Source organism: Carassius gibelio, chromosome B3, assembly GCF_023724105.1.
Source record: "Carassius gibelio isolate Cgi1373 ecotype wild population from Czech Republic chromosome B3, carGib1.2-hapl.c, whole genome shotgun sequence".
NCBI lineage: Eukaryota > Metazoa > Chordata > Actinopteri > Cypriniformes > Cyprinidae > Carassius > Carassius gibelio.
Window position 1 is genome coordinate 39,961,482 of NC_068398.1, and position 17,642 is coordinate 39,979,123.

Genomic DNA, 17,642 nt, shown 5'->3' on the forward strand with positions numbered 1-17,642 from the left:
TCTGGGATTTAGCAATCCTGTGAATCACTAAACTAATATTTAGTTGTATGACCACAGTTTTTTAAAACTGCTTGACATCTGGGTGGCATGGAGTCAACCAACTTGTGGCACCTCTCAGCTGTTATTCCACTCCATGATTCTTTAACAACATTCCACAATTCATTCACATTTCTTGGTTTTGCTTCAGAAACAGCATTTTTGATATCACCCCACAAGTTCTCAATTGGATTAAGGTCTGGAGATTGGGCTGGCCACTCCATAACATTAATTTTGTTGGTTTGGAACCAAGACTTTGCCCGTTTACTAGTGTGTTTTGGGTCATTGTCTTGTTGAAACAACCATTTCAAGGGCATGTCCTCTTCAGCATAGGGCAACATGACCTCTTCAAGTATTTTAACATATACAAACTGATCCATGATCCCTGGTATGCGATAAATAGGCCCAACACCATAGTAGGAGAAACATGCCCATATCATGATGCTTGCACCTCCATGCTTCACTGTCTTCACTGTGTACTGTGGCTTGAATTCAGAGTTTGGGGGTTGTCTCACAAACTGCCTGTGGCCCTTGGACCCAAAAAGAACAATTTTACTCTCATCAGTCCACAAAATGTTCCTCCATTTCTCTTTAGGCCAGTTGATGTGTTCTTTGGCAAATTGTAACCTCTTCTGCACATGCCTTTTTTTTAACAGAGGGACTTTGCGGGGGATTCTTGAAAATAGATTAGCTTCACACAGACGTCTTCTAACTGTCACAGTACTTACAGGTAACTCCAGACTGTCTTTGATCATCCTGGAGGTGATCATTGGCTGAGCCTTTGCCATTCTGGTTATTCTTCTATCCATTTTGATGGTTGTCTTCCGTTTTCTTCCACATCTCTCTGGTTTTGCTCTCCATTTTAAGGCATTGGAGATCATTTTAGCTGAACAGCCTATCATTTTTTGCACCTCTTTATAGGTTTTCCCCTCTCTAATCAATTTTTTAATCAAAGTACGCTGTTCTTCTGAACAATGTCTTGAACGACCCATTTTCCTCAGCTTTCAAATGCATGTTCAACAAGTGTTGGCTTCATCCTTAAATAGGGGCCACCTGATTCACACCTGTTTCTTCACAAAATTGATGACCTCAGTGATTGAATGCCACACTGCTATTTTTTTGAACACATCCCTTTCAACTAATTCAACTAATTGCCCAATTGCACAGCCTTAAGAGCATGCATATCATGAATGCTGGGTCTCATTTGTTTTCTGAGAATCTACTGAACCTACTGGTAACTTGTTTGCCACGTAGCAATAAAAAAAATACGAAAAACCTTGATTATTCTGGTTAGTCACATTGTACTGCTATTATTTTGAACAATACTGTATATATATATATATATATATATATATATATATATATATATATATATATATATATATATATATATATATACACACACACACACACACACACATATACATATACATATACATATACATATATATATATATACACATACAAGGATTAAAAACACTTTGCAGTTTTTATTATGTCTTTACTGTGTGACCAAAAATTTAGTAGTTCAGCTGTTTGATCGTGCTGGTGCCTCGTGCACATATTCATTGGAAAACAGCAGCCATTCACTGACCACACACCAATGTGTCCATGAGCAAGACACTTAACCTCTAGCTGCTCAGAGGAATGTGACCTCTGACATATATAGCAATTGTAAGTCACTTTGGATAGAACGGTCAGCTTAATGAATAAATGTAAATGAAATGTAAATTTCTCCGTTTCTTCCTCTGCAAGTCTATGGCAGCACATAAAACCGCTTGCAGGAAAGTTGTGAGATTTGGTACACTGATAGAGGACAGTCCCAACATTAACCATAGCAAATTTGAAGTCTCTAACTCCAACTCTCTAGCGCCACCACTTGTCCAAAGTTTCAATGTTTCTATGCTAATAACTTTTGAACCGTAAGCCAGAAAATGAAAATTCATTGGTTCATGCCAAGTCGAATGAACTCGGAATGGGCTTAGTTTTTTTTTGCTATTTTCAATTGTATGAAAAATCTACTTTTACAAACTCGTACTAGACGGTTAGTGCTATTTTCACAAAAATTTGCTCAGATCATCTTCAGACAATGCTGAATTCAAGTTGATTCGTCCAACCGTTCTCGAATGACACGTGAACACATTTGACGAAAAGCACGCAAAAATGCACGTGAGTCTATATCTTGGCAACAGTTTGGCATATTGAGACCAAACTTGGTGTGTGTCCTAATAACCATGACCTGAGACTACCTGCAATGTTTTGACGGAGCACCCCCTAGTGGTCAGGAGATATGAAAAATGCATATTTTTTAATGGTTTGGCCATAAATCACACAACTGGTCTCTTTAAATTCAAAGAGTCATGTCGAGTCGAATTGTATCCAATTTTCCTGTGTCGGCAATTTTGAATTATGTTTTAAAATGCTTTATTTTTTTAACGCATTATCGTTCCGTTACGAAAATAATTACAAAAATCTTCAGCTCCATGCCCTGAAGGTACTCAAGAAGTTATAATGAAACCTTTGAATTAGACTATTGAAATCAAAATGGTCTCCCTATATTCTTTGGGCCATACAGAGAACATCAATACCAATTATGCCAAAATTGGCCATACTTCCTGTCCGCCATTTTGATTTGTTGAAAATGTACTTTTTCAAACTCCTCCTAGACCGTTAGTCAGATTTTCACCAAATTTTACGCGGATCATCTTCAGACCCCACTGGCAAAAAGTTATGGATTTTGTGTCGATACACGGCACGGTTCTCATTTAGCGCATCAACGAATTTGCTTGAAGGATGCCAAAATGCATTTGAGGCTGTATCTCAGCAAAGCTTTGACATATTTGCACCGAACTTTGTATGTGTCATTGTCATCTCACACTGACCATGCCACATCAATTTTGTAACAGCGCCACCTATTGGTCAAGAGTAATAAACCAATCATTAACTATTAATTTTTACACTTATAAAAATGCACTTATATATACACACTTATAAAACCTTTTATTGCATTATCCTATTGCAATAAAACTGGTCTCAAAATATTCCATGGCTTATGCCGACAACAAAGATACCAAATATGCCAGAGTAAGCTGGAACTTCCTGTCCGCCATTTTGATTTATATTGAAAATCTACTTTTTTTAACTCCTCATCAACCGTTGGTCTGATTTTCACCAAAATTTAGTCAGATGATCTTCAGACAGTTCTGACAAAATTTATGGATTTTGTGTCGATAGACAAAACGGTTTTCGCATGCCACAGCCACGAATTTGAGGCATGATGCCAAAATGACACTTGAGGCTGTATCTCTGCAATGCTTTGGCATATTGACACCAAACTTTGTGTGTGTCATTGACAAGTCACACAGAGTACACAAAATTGATTTGATAACAGTGACACCTATTGGTCAAACTTGATAAGCCAAGTAATCATGCTTTTAGAGATTGTATTTATGTTTTTTTAGCCATTTCAATTACAACTAGAATTAAAAGTTAGTGAACTAACTTTGATGTTGGCTTGGCCATGGGGCAAAAGAGCCACAGTACTTGTGCGCCCAACATACTTGAGCTGCCCAGCTACAAAAAAATAAAATAAATAATAATAAAAAATACACCTCTAACAGTTATTTTCCATGGTCCCTTGCTGTTTTCTTTTCTAATAAAAAGCCTAGGCTATGATAACAGCTACGACAGAGTTTTCTAGCTGGATGCGAAATAAGTCATGCATATTTTTCCCTAATAAAAAAATTATAAATATTCATAATTTTTTTAATAAACTTCAATAAGGCCCAATATAGTAATAATGCAAAAACTATAATCTCCTAAATACCATTCAATTTGATCTTATTTTAATAGTACTGACAACATATTTCTCAAGTTATCACACATTACTGTACTCAAAGAAGGACTCATAATTTACTTGAAAAGAGGCAATTTATGTATTCACTTGTATTTTTAACCGATTTAAAAGTGAAACTAAGGCAAAATCCTGTGCTCCGCTGATAAATAAAGTTACTTTAATATTCAAATCCGGTATCATGATCAACTTCCGATTTATATATCAAAGGTTTATGTTCACATGGCTGTTTTCGTTTCTATTCACCAAGCAATTTTCTATGGACCCTTGCTGTCTTCTGTTCTAATAAAAAGCCTAGGCTATGACAATAGCTTCGACAGAATTGGCTATTGAACATAAACTGTTGAGAAATAAATTGCAAGTTGATCATGATACTGCTCCAACTGCTTTGTCTCTGAATATATCTTGAAGTGTTTTGTATTTATCCTGTGGCGCCATCGTGTGAACAACATACTGAAAACAGCTGGTAAATGCTGTCTCTTTTAATATTCAATCCATCATATTCAATAATCGATTTATTTCTCAACAGTTTATGTTCATGTGGCTGTTTTCGTTTATATTCGCCAAGCTATTATGAATTTTGAAATAATCGTGTACTTGATTTGTCCGATCTACCGACGAAAAGCCAGAATCACTGTCCTCTGAAACTGGAGAGATGGATGTTATTTTCACCTAAGACAAAAAGATCACACAATTACTCATTTTGATCTCTATAATATATTCTTATAATTGTTTTGTGTTGATTCGCTGCACTGTTTTAATTTAAAAGGCTGTCGTGACTTTTTTTCCTTCCAGTATTCATAAGCTGTATCGCGCTGATATTTCATTTTGCACACATACACAGCTCAAAAACACCATAATTCTGCTCTTATTGTGTTCTAATGGGTGGATTGTGTGCACTCGCTGTGATATTTCTTATTTTTGAAAGCTCTTAAAAAATATAAAAATGATTTTATTCTGAGCTCGTAGTGATTTAACTGGGCTGGCTGATATGCAGCGCTCATTTCTCTCTCGTCTTTCTGTCGGTTCTTTGGCCAGAGACATAATTTATTAATGAGATCTGACCCGATAATAATAACATATGTTGGTTTAGCTTGTCAGTGTGAATGAAATGTGTATTTATTTGTCCGATCTCGCCCCGAAACGCAGCTGTCATGTGACTTTTTTTCCCTTCGCAATGTCAAATATTGCATTTTGCACACATACACGGCTCAAAAAAACCCTGTATTTTGCTCTTGTTGTGTTCTAAAGGGTGGATTGTGTGCAATTCGGAGTAATATTTTATTTTAAGAAGCTCTTAAAAAATATATAAATGACTTTACCACAGGGAACTACACTAAATTTTTCCACTAGTGGCACTTGTTCTACTAACTTTTTCAGTTACTGGCACAAAACATAATTTGGTCGCCCAAATTATTTATAGTAATTACTGGATAATAATGAACAATAATGAAACTGTATTGCATACAGATGTGCTTTTTGTTTTACTTGTCATCTTTTAAACCACATGCCTTGTTCTATTACTTAAAGTACACACAGTGCATTGCTCTGTCTTATAGCTGGGGTTAGAAGGGCCCCGGTGCAGGTTGTACAGTGGGCCCTGTTTAAAATTGTTTAATTTGTACTGTATGTTCATTCTATTTATTTATTTGTGCTATTTACATAATATTTCCATTTTTTTAAGTTTGTTTTTTTTTAATTAAAAAGAGCACTGCATAGTCTTCACTGTAAAATAAAATACACAATCAAACCAAAATGTATTCAGACACCTTCAACATTTCTCACATTATCACAGTTTATTTGTTGTAGTTTAGAAACTGGTAATAAAATATGACAATAACTCAGAACAAATTCATCTTGATAATTTCAGATAACTTTGATAAAAAGATATGTAATGGAATCAACCAAAACTTCAGACAGCTGTCAGTATGACAATATTTACACAACTATCAATACTTTGTTGAACAATTACCAAGCAAGCAATGCTTAATTTGGTTCAGTCTGTGGTGTGAAAAGGTTGCATTAACAATTAAAGAAAGAAACACTTAAGCAAAACATGGGCAGGTCCCTAATAATCATTTTTTAAATCAATTTCACTGGTAGCCTACAGTATGAAGAATTTTTGGGTATAATATTTCACAGATCACTATTTTGCCATTCTCACTTACATAAATGAACTAGTGGCCTGCACCCACTAGTAAAACAATTCTATCTGATTTTTGGATTGACTTTGGATAAATTCTTGTACTACAAGGTAATTCAGTCAAGAGCAGTGATTGATTTACTTTAATTTTCATACATTAAAGACTCTGACAGCAGAGCTAGTAAATTAGGCGCGGTCACCTTAAGAGACAAACGCATCCATTATAATGATACACATCCGATTTTTTTGCAACTCTTTACTTTCACTTAAGACATAACCACATACTTTTTCGAACACACTTTCCAACACGGGTATTTCGACATATTTTGTATGTATTTGTTGTCGGTAGAAAAGCAAGAAGACTTTGAGACGCGTCTCTGCTTGCTCCCTGAACACCAGAACACCGCGCTGCTGAATTGAGCTCTTTCGCTTTTCGCTCTTTTTTTCTGTTTATATAAACTGCGATTTGTATTTGTTCGTTCAGGTACAGGAGAACGTGAACGTCCTGAACGAGAGATCGGTTCAGTGTTGCTGTCCTCTGCACACGCGAGTCACCAGCTGCTCAGTTCAGCTTTCCCGCAGCGAGGGGCTGAAGCCAACTTGATGTGTTGAATGCTCGGAGCACATGATAAAACGTACATTTCTGTTTTAATAAATACTCATATTAAATCATAGCATAACACACAAGTAGGTACAAAAATAATCAGTGATGCAAATGCGACCATTTTTGTCGCAGTGTAGCTCCCTGCTTTACCATGTCATGCAACGCTGAGCAACGCTCAGACAGACAGAGAAATCTCACAAGCACATATAAACACTCATTTTCATGTGTATAGTATATTCTTCTAATTGTTTTGTGCCGTTTCGCTGCAGTGTTTTCATGTGAAGGCTGTAAATGTGGACTTAAGAGATGTGGACTTAAGAGTGTTAAGAGAAATACATCGCGAACTCGCGAACAGTTGGCTGCCGCGAATATATCATGTTATTACTTTAAACAGTTCGGAAACATCTGAATTTAGCTCTTGGTGTGTTCTAACGGGTAGATTGCATGCAATTTTGTTTTTAAAAGGTCTTAAAGAAGAATACATTTGCTCGTTGTGAGCTCCGTGGACACAATGCCTGCTCTTATCTCGTCTTTCTGACTGCTCTCTGTCCAGAAATAAATTATTAATGAGCCCTGACCCCTGTAATAATCAGATATGTTGGTTTAACTTGTCAGTTTGAAGGAAATTGTATTATTTACTTGTATTTTTAACCAATGTAAAAGTGAAAGTAAACAAAACTCCGGGTATTGCAACCAGTAGGGGCGCGATTTTTCTCAGACAATGGAAGTCTATGGGAATTGATATTTAAAAATTAATAAAACAAAAACTTTAAGTCTGATCAGTCTGAAAAGATATAGCATAAAGCAGCCCCATATGCTGCAGGTATCTGCCGAGTTTGGGGCTTGTAGCTTTAAAGCCCTAGGAGGAGTAGCGTTTAGTCTCAGAAAAATAATAATAATAAAAAGAAGAAGTTTAAATAGCATAACAGTATGTTGGCTTGTTGCCAAGCCAACATAATAATCCTGAGAAAAACAAGAAAATCCCGCACACTATCAACTTGCAAAACAAAAAATACTTTAATGGCAACGTTTCGATTGTTTGATCTTCATCAGGACTATATCAGTCTTTTTGACTAAGCATCTATCTATAACCTACAGGTGTGCGACGCTGATTGATCAATTACAATAATCCTAAAATTGCAGTTATCGCTTATTAATGCATTTGGTATGATGCTCCATGCCATGCTTAGCTCCTCAATTTGCCGGTGGAGTGCTTGGCCGTGAAATTGCTGCTTGCAGCTATATTTGTTATTACTATTTGTACTTACAATGCACAAACCAGAAGTAATGATATATATGCAGAGAGGGGTTTGCCTTTCTATAAAAATATAAATTTTATTCCAATTTTCGTTTAGACAAAGACAAAGTGTTAAGACATTTCTTCGTTCCAGACCATTCTTAAAGAGGAATTTATGCAAATGCGTATAAAATGCTTTTAAAAAAATTGAACAGAGATGTCTTGAGGGTATTTAATAGGTCAGGCCCCACAAAATTTTTTTCTAGTTACTAGTTGTTCATTTGTCATTATTCAACTAATCGCAGGTTTATATTAAATTTCCATCTACAATTCATAATGTGTTTCAATATATTCTGCGCTCAAGCACATGCATTAAGTTTGCCGCAAAGCACAGGCAGAAGTAGCTTAATAATTGTGAAAAAGGAGACCTTTCAATTATTTATTAATAAACAAATGTTTTCTTGTCGGCTTCAAGATGAAATTCCCAGTGCTGTCTCTCTCCACATGGACGCGTCTTTAGAGAGAAATGCAACCTTCACAGATTACATTATGCTTTCGTTTTGAATTGATTCGTTAATAAGACATTTCAAGCTTTCTGTAGATATATTTCTCATGTGTATGTGAGACACCCCAATTTTCATTGAATTATCAGGAAAAATTTCAAGTGATCGAGAGGGCGCCTCCCTGTCATGCATGTGCATTAATAATTTGAATATGAATAATTATTCACATTTTGCACATGCATTACAAAGTAAATAATATTTTATATGCAATTATCCAACATTAATAAATAATAATAATAAATAAGTAAACAAATAAGAATAATTGCTGTGCGTCGCACTCAGCATCGGGCACACAGCAAGGAATATGATACAAACCCGCATTTAAAAGCAGCTGAATTATTATTTTTTTTACTTGAATTATATGAAAGCAATTAAAGAAGGCTCCCTTTAAAATCACTGAAGTTGTCAATTAATGAAGCTTTTTTAAAATGTTGTGCATTTTGTTGATTATAATAAGAGAACTTGAGTTTAAATGTGAGGACGTTTTATTAATCGGTCCATTCTTTAGAGATTCAAGGATTTAGTTAAATCGTGCAGGTTTAATTTAATCGTTTCTTGTTTTAATTAGGCCAAAATAATGGGAGCGAAATTATACAGTGCCTCACGTTTGACTAAAATAAAGGAAATAATTCATAAAACACACAACAATTTCTTAATCAGTGTACAGACAAATATCTTTTTCCCAAAAAATTAAAATATAAGCAGCTCACTAAAATAAACTACCACTTTTAATGCTCTGATGCCACAATTTATTTAGAATAATATTCTTATTATATAAATAATATTGCACAGCTAGTAAATGTGTCAAATCTAAAATATGGTGTAATTCTGTGTACCTTAGAGAAAATATAAGCACATGCTCATTGGTTTAACATTTATCCTCCTTGAATTCGTTCTAAGAAACACACAGAAATTCATAAGTAATAAACTTTCATCTGTGAATATTACATATTTTTAACAACAGTTTTTTTAGTTAATTTTTCTCGACCACAACCGAACACATTTCTAACGTCTATCCTGCTCCTGCTCCACTCCACGCTCACTGATATCAGAAACACCGCTCCATGTCTGAAGTATTTCAGTATGTTTGAAATAGCACAGTTCTGCTCATAACATATATTAAAAAATAAAATAAGAGGAGAGTTTCAAACTCTAGTGTGCAACCTTTTTTTCTACCACATGACAATCCAATAACGTGTTTGTCAGTATTGAAATGTATAATTGCTGCTTTTTGGGGTGCAAATTTTGTTTGAGATGAAAATAACAGTACGTTTTCATCAGTTATTTTACCTACGGATCAATGCATTTCTTACAGATTTCTGCTCATTCAAAATCAGATACAGATGAAGTAGCGCTGTATTACATTTGTTTGAATGCATTATTGAGAGAGTGATTGCATGTAAATAAGTGTTGTAGTACTTGTTTAAAGGTGACATAGAATGAAAAACTGTATTTACCTTCACATAGATGAATAATAACAGTTCTGTACATGGAAGTGACATTATATGAGGCTCAAACACCATTGTTTTCTCCTTGTGTGAATCTTGTGCATGCAAAAGAACACTGAAGAATAGTTGAATCAGAATCAGACACCGACTGTGACGTTACAGTCTGGATCACTAATAGTTACACCCCCAACATTTGCTTATGTCAGCCGAATCATCAGAAGTTCTGCAGGTATTGTGAAGAAACAAGCGTGGATAATCATGGAAATAAATGTTATATTCCAGGCTGTGCAGGGGATGTGATGTTGCTTGGATGAGTTGGTGTCTATTCAAAAAGGAACAGAAAACAAATAATGCATTCAAATAAAATAACGAAAGCCATTAAAGGGACATGGTTAGCCGCTTGCTAGCAGTAGCCTGTTACAGTACAGTAAGATTTTACTTGTCATATAAACGGTAAGGAGAGATGACTGAGGATGCTGACGAATGATTAATAAGTCCTGAGCACCATCGATGCTGGTCCCACATCGCACTAGATTTTATCAACGTTTGAGTGTAGTGTAGGTTACCAGCCACCTATTTTTCCCAGTCTGGAATCCGAAGTCGCGGTCCCCTCCGTTCACGCATTCGTCCAGAGGTGTCACCGCACTTGGACTAGAGACCGCAAGACTCTATTCCAAGTGGGGGCGCGCACCAAGGCTAAAGCCAATCACCACCGGTCTAGGCCTCCCGTATAAGTCGTGGGTTAAAAAGTGTGGCTTTCTACTAAGAACATTCCTCTCCGTTCCATCTCTAATAAGTTGGCTCCCAAATTTATTGGCCCGTTCACTGTCACCAAGATCATTAGTCCGGTGGCAGTCCGCCTCAAACTTCCTCCAGCGTACAGGAGAATTCATCCCGTCTTTCATGTCTCTAAAATAAAGCCTGTATTTCATTCTCCTATTAATCCGCCTAAGTTTAATCCGCTTTATAGTTTACTTGGTCTAACAATTCTGGTTCACTTGGATCTAGAATTGATTTTTGGTTAATATCGGACTCTTTATCCAATTTTGTCAATAAAGTTGAAATCTTGCCTTCTCCTTTGTCTGACCGTAAATCTATCATTCTATCTTTCGATAGCCCTTCTAATTACTCAAGAATGTATAATTCATATTGGAAACTTAACTCTACTTTATTAGAAGATGCGGAAATTTGTCGGTCTGTCATATCTAGGATTACTTTTTTTCTTAACAAAGCTCAAGCTGAAGAAAATTTTGGTTCTGATTGGGAGCTGCTAAAATATAATATTAGATTAATTTATCTATAAAAGAATCCACACATGATAAAATTTTGACATCCCAGTCAAATCTGAAGTTAAATATCTAGGTATAATTATATGTAAAGATCAGAAAAAGAGATCAAAGCTTAATTTTGAACCTCTTATTCTCTCTATCTGTCGCAAATTAAATTCACAGCGTGATCTGTCAATAACAGGTACTTTCTAAGGCAGATGGGTTATCTCGGGTTATCTATCCTGCAATGGTACTGGATGTTTCTGTGGAAATCTGTAGAATGCTGGACAAAATTATAGTCGACTTTGTTTGGAATTTTAAAACTCACTTAATTAAAAAAGTGTTATGTTAGCTGATCGGACTATTGGGGGGTTTGAGTTAGTGGATTTTTCTACCCTTAATAATTCATTTAAATTTTAGTGGATAAAAACATTTTCAAACAACCCCCACTTCCTGTTGGAATTTTATTCCAAATCATATATTTAATTCTGCTGGAGGTTTACATTTTCTATTGCGCTGCAACTTTGACATCTCTAAAATACCTTTATCTTTATCTTGTTTTCATAAATAGGCTTTAATAAGTTGGTCACTTATATATAATTTTAATTTTTCTCCACATAGCTACTTTATTTGGAATAATACAAATATTAGATATAAAAATAAATCTCTTTTTTTTCCACAATTGGTTTGATAAAAATAAAGTTTTAGTCAGCCAACTTTTAGATGATCGTGGTGTTCTGTTTACTTATGAACATTTATGCAAGAATTATCTTTTCCAGTCCCCCCAAGAGAATATGCCATTGTGTTTGGTGCAATTCCTGATTGTATTATACCATGAATAAAATCTGGCCCTAAAAGGCTCATTAGACTCTCCTCTTTTTGACAACACTAACTTATTTGTTGACCAAAGTCTTTTCAATACCATGTCAAACAAAGACATTCGTTCAATTATTAATAGATCTCAGATTTCTTTACCTGCTTGTGTGAGGTTTTTGGAATAATATATTTAGTGATATAAAATGGGAGGATTTTTGGCTTCTTCGACAAAAATTCCTCTTACCTAATACAGTTGTTGAAGTCTCTATTAGAATTATCCATAATTGTTATCCAATAAATTATAAACTTATTTAACAATAGTATTTCACCCAATTGCTCCTTTTGTCTTCAGTATGAAGAAATGATCAACCATTTGTTTTGGGACTGTACTTCCTGTAAAGTCTTCTGGTTTAATTTTCCAATTTTGTTAAAAAATATTTATATTCAAACTTTTGTTTAACCCCTAAAATTGTGTTTTTTGGTTATTCTTTGAATTTAGACCATTCTCACTGTAAATTTATTATTAATTTATTGTTTTATCTTGCTAAATTTTACGTTCATAAGTGTACATTTTCAAAGAAAAATCCCTACTTTTTTATTTTCAGGAAAGATTTTGATCTGTTTGTAAACTCTTTAAGAAACTCGAATAATTCTTGCATGTAAGACTCTTCATGGTAGCCTATAAGTTTTGTAAGCTAACATAGCTTGCTTTTGGGATATTGTTTGTGACCCTCATTGTCTTTTTTTCTTACTTTATCTTTGTAATTGTATTTGATGTTTTTCTATTGCATAATAATAATAATAATAATAATAAAAACTTCTTGGCAACTTTCTGGTCTTTCTTCCTTTCGTCGCTTCGCTCCAGTCCAGCGGGAGGCGCTAAACACATTCGTTTGTTTGACAAACACAATTAAACCTCAGAGGAAGAAGTTCAGTTTCACCACGCTCTCTGTTGTTGTTATGTCGGTGTGCTGCCTTAATGCAAACGGTTAGACAAGTTTCTAAGAGAAAAATACAGTTTTTGAATCAGTTCAGTAAATACCTGTAATATTCTCATCCTCATATTTGTGACTGAGTTTTGAAGCGAGCAGGAATATCTGGAGGAGTTTATCATCTGAACTGAGATCTGCTGCTGTGAAGATGGAGTTTGTGAAAGAGGAGAGAGAAGAGAACACAAGTGAACCAGAAACCAGCACAATAAAACAAGAGGAAACAGAAATAAAACACGAGGAACCAGAAACCTGGAGAATAAAACACGAGGAAACAGAAACTTGGAGAATAAAACACGATCAAACAGAAATAAAACACGAGGAACCAGAAACCTGGACAATAAAACACGAGGAACCAGAAATAAAACACGAGGAACCAGAAACTTTGAAAATAAAACAAGAGGAACAAGGAGGTTGGTGTTAATTCTTCATTCACATTTAATGACTGTTTGTGGTAATATTAGGCTTAAAAAAAGCTTCTTCTTTTTTTTTTTTTTTGCCCTGGAGAATTTCTGTGTAGACGCGCCCGCGTGTGTGTGGGTTTAAGCAACTTAAGTCTGATAACACTGTAATCGGCACAATCTGTGCAACAATAATATGCTGTGCAGTATGGATGTTGCCTGTTACATGTTTGTGTTTTTGAAAAAAAATAAACGTTTATTTGTGGTTAGTGAAATTAAGTCACTGAAATAAGGCCACGATACACATACAGAACATTTGTTCACAAAACATAATAATATTCTGATCTCATGATAAATGTTATTTTGAATAATGTGTATTACCAGACAGTTGAACAGTATTTTTTCTACTATCAAATGTGCACCAGCTACTGTTTGGTTACCCACATTCTTCAAAATATCTTTTTTCTTTTGTGTTCACCGCAAGAAAGATATTAAAGGGTTAGTTCACCCAAAATGAAAATGAGGCCATGTTTTACTCACTCTCAAGAACTCTTTAGGTGTATATGACTGATTTATTTCAGATTAATCCAATCTGACTTATATAAATAATTATCCTGGCTCTTCCAAGCATTAGAATTGGAGTAGTTTTTGTTCAATAGAGCTTGGGAAACTACATCACTGCGCATTGCATTATGGGTAGTCGCGGCCATTTTTGGGGACACACTTATCAGTAAAAGTGAAAGTGACATGACATACAGATCAAGTGTAAGATTACATATAAAGAAAAACTCAACAAGGAGGCAAAGATGCGGTATTTAGAAAAAGAGTGGTCGGATGATGTACGCTGCCGTAAGTAACCGGATGATGTAAAGAGCTGCCGTAAGTAACCTTCCCCAATGTGTTTTCTTACCTTGTTTGTAGTGTCAGAGCGTACACCTGTGATCAGTTTAAAAATGATAAATCTCTCGAGTCTCACCTGCAATTTACAAATGGATGGGTGCAGAACCTACAAATTTTCCGCGTCAACGAGCGAGTAACACTGCCCCTTTACTTTTTAATATGCGTTCTTGTAAACTGTACAAATTAACCTCAGTGTGTTATGATGCACAAATAAAGAGATACAGAATTGATCAATTTTGCCGTTTATTACTGTAACAAGTGGTATGCAATATGCATAACACTGATAATGCAGGAGATGTGGTTCATGCATAGGTAACATTTAATGTAAGTCTGTCAAATCGAATAATCACATCCAAAATACATACGTGTATATATCAGACCAAAGGGACAAACCTTCTTTTCCTTCTTACTGCTGCTAACCAAGCCATGTGACGCCGCTTTGTTAACTCGGAGACCTGAGATCAAGGTGCGGTTTTCCAGTGGGAAAGCTGAAAAATTGCAATCCATTCAAATTATTTTTCCATACCGGTCATGAGTACGAGTATGGCAGTTAATTACACAACAAGCTTTTACCATTGTAACTTATTTTTTAGCTGTAGAGAGCAAACAAAACAGTCTATTATCAATCCAATACAATACATACAGCAGCGTCCGTCCCAGAATGCATTGCGTTGCGGACGTCATGTTCCCAGACTCTATAGTCCAAAAGAAGTCAAATAAAGTAGGGATGCACCGAAATGAAAATTCTTGGCCGAAACCGAAAAAGAGAAAACCAAGGCCGAAAACCGAAACACCCAAAGAAATTATGCCAATTATTAGTGCCATTGCATTTATTGCTATGACCATGTACTAACTTTCCTAAAATTAAGACATTGCAATTGCATAAATTAATATTAAAGTTTCAAATAGGCTTGGGCGATATATCTATATCGCAGATGAATCACCTTCGATATTGAACGCGATATTGCGTAGCTTGTCAACGATCTACGGCTCTGTCTATTAAATGCCACTCCAATTATAAGCAGGTGATGGCGATTTTAGCAGTGATCACGGAAGCATATATATATATATTCAACGTATTATTATTATTATTTGAGGCACTTTCTTGCAGAATTCCACTGAACGTATCCGACAACGAGGGTGCATGCCTCTCATCTGGTGCAGAGACGAGTCTTTTTTCTGCGCTCTAATCTGTCTCCTGTGCTTGGCGCTTCTCCGTCTCCACATTTCTCGTGCACGCTGCCTTTTTTCCCCATCCAAGTAATGGTCTTTATAATGTGGATCAAGCACATTCGCGATGAAGTGCAGAGGATCCGAAAAGATCTCAGTGAGACGTGTGCTAACAGACTCTATAAGACTGTACTTTTCTTTGTTTTCACTTCGTGGTCCGTCTCAATCTCTTTGTTAGGAGATGCTTTAGTGCTGCGAATAAAGGAATAAGAAGAGGGAATGTTCTCACTGGTGTGAAGTGAATGTCGTGGGGAGCTCGTGTTCTGCGCTAAATTTTCGGTGGCCGAATATTCGGTAAATCCATAAAATAAAGCACATGCACTTGTGATTAGTGACGAACATGAGGCGTGGATGAGAGACACCAAAACAAATCGCTGGTCACAAATTAGAAGCATTAGTCTAATTAGGAGGATCTCAATCTAATCCAAGAAGAGACTGGTTTTCCTTTGGTAAAGTAAGGAAACTTTGTTCTTGTAAACAATATTTGTGAGACTCTCATATCTCAGAGGCATGTGCTCGATGCCTACGTCTTACATCCACCTCCAGAACGGCTTGCACATATTAAATGGGGCTGGGCAAAAAATCGAGGGTGATTTACATGCGCATCTCCTCAGTAAAGGCACTCATGTGATTAGTAGTATATCTCCAGCATGTGCGTTCAGATCAGGGTTGCCAGGTTTTCAAAACAAAACCTGCCCAATTGCTTCTCAAAACTAGTTCAGTCGCGTTTCGGGCGATGCTTACAATGCTTAAAGTTCACGCCATTCATATCCTCACATCTCTTTAGTACAGTGAAATTTTCTCTGACTGTATAACCAGATGCATTAGTAGACCAAACTAAATTTCCACTTAATTTTGGAATTGGATCTATTTAATCCATTCTAATTACTGAGTTGCCAGCCCTTCCAACTTCCAATGTCATCATGTATTAATGCAAGCATTTTTCTTCATTGCTAAGAGCAGAAATATGAGCAAGCATTTTTCTTCATTGCAGTTAGCTTTAGAGAAAACCTGTGTGTTTCAGACTTATCTGTTTGTGCTGCGTGGCCTTGGTGGACTTTGCTCCCGACTCCCCCTTTCTTCTCCAACTTCTGCTGTGAAAGTCTCTGTTGTCAGTCTGCCTCAGCTTTCTCTGGTCCAGCCGCCGTTTGGTGTATCAAATGTGCACAGTGAATGTCCCCTCTCCACCAGTGTAAAAGCAAACATCTGGATCAGTCTGAGACATTCTTTGTCTTCTGCTCTTCTGCGTGATTCTGGTTGTGTTCACTCTGACTGATCCGTTGACAGTTTTTCCACTGCTTGATGATATGCTTCGTTGTGTCTCTTTCAAGTCTTTCTCGCTCCATGGTTGAGAGAACATCACCGTTCTATTCAGCCCAGCCACTTGAATCATGGGGAAATCTCTGACATGCTCTCCTTTTTCCTCCAGTTTCTTCTCGTTCAGGCTGTCCGGCTGCAGTTTCACTCTCTCATGAGGCCATCCTTAAAAATATTCTGGTTTGCATTAACAGTATTTAAAAAAAAAAACGGGTCGGTAGGTCGGTCTGTTTTTTTCTTTTCAAGTTTTCAATGTAAAAAAAAGAAAGAAAAATTTTGGTGATGGTGATGACGTAGGTATGAATGTAAACAAATTAGCATATCGTGACGTCACTGACTGGGTCTTCAACCTGGCCTTCGGGCCCATCATTGCAAACCTCATTTTGATGCAGGCTATAAAGACCACAAACAAAATAAAATCTTTGTCAAAAACATGTTTATTGCATGAATTTCAGGTGAGAAAAAAAAATAGGTACTGTTATACTGTTTTACTTGCATCCACCACTAGGTATCAATGCAACCTACAAATGAGAGACCGTTTACTTTGCTTTCTTGGGTTGTCACTTTTGTGAAAAAAATCCTGTTTGATTTGAGTGACAAGTTTTCATTGAACCGATTGTAAAATCGATTTTGCATGACAAGTTTTCATTGAACCGATTGTAAAATCGATTTTGCATGTCTAAAAAAGTTTTATACGGCAAATAAGACCAAATATAGGTAAATCCACGGACAACAGGCAGGACAAATGTAAAGACCAATATTTCTGATTATTAACTGGCGTGTAGTTACGTGCACAATGACAAACAGGAATGCAACATTTTCGAAAAACAATAAGCA

General features: G+C 36.1%; 1 protein-coding gene across 4 annotated transcripts in view; it reads left to right on the top strand.

Annotated features, from left to right (window-relative positions):
* LOC127953363 (zinc finger protein 271-like) overlaps nt 1–17,642 on the top strand; it is a 280,227-nt gene that overhangs the window by 216,518 nt on the left and 46,067 nt on the right. Inside the window, exon 1 of one of the 4 annotated variants that reach the window (XM_052552588.1) lies at nt 12,899–13,370. The exons of the other annotated variants lie outside the window; for them this stretch is intronic. Coding sequence (XP_052408548.1) covers nt 13,109–13,370 — 262 coding nt within the window. The 5' untranslated portion in view covers nt 12,899–13,108. Of the gene's footprint in view, nt 1–12,898; nt 13,371–17,642 lie in introns of those variants that run through there. 4 annotated transcript variants of the gene reach the window in all.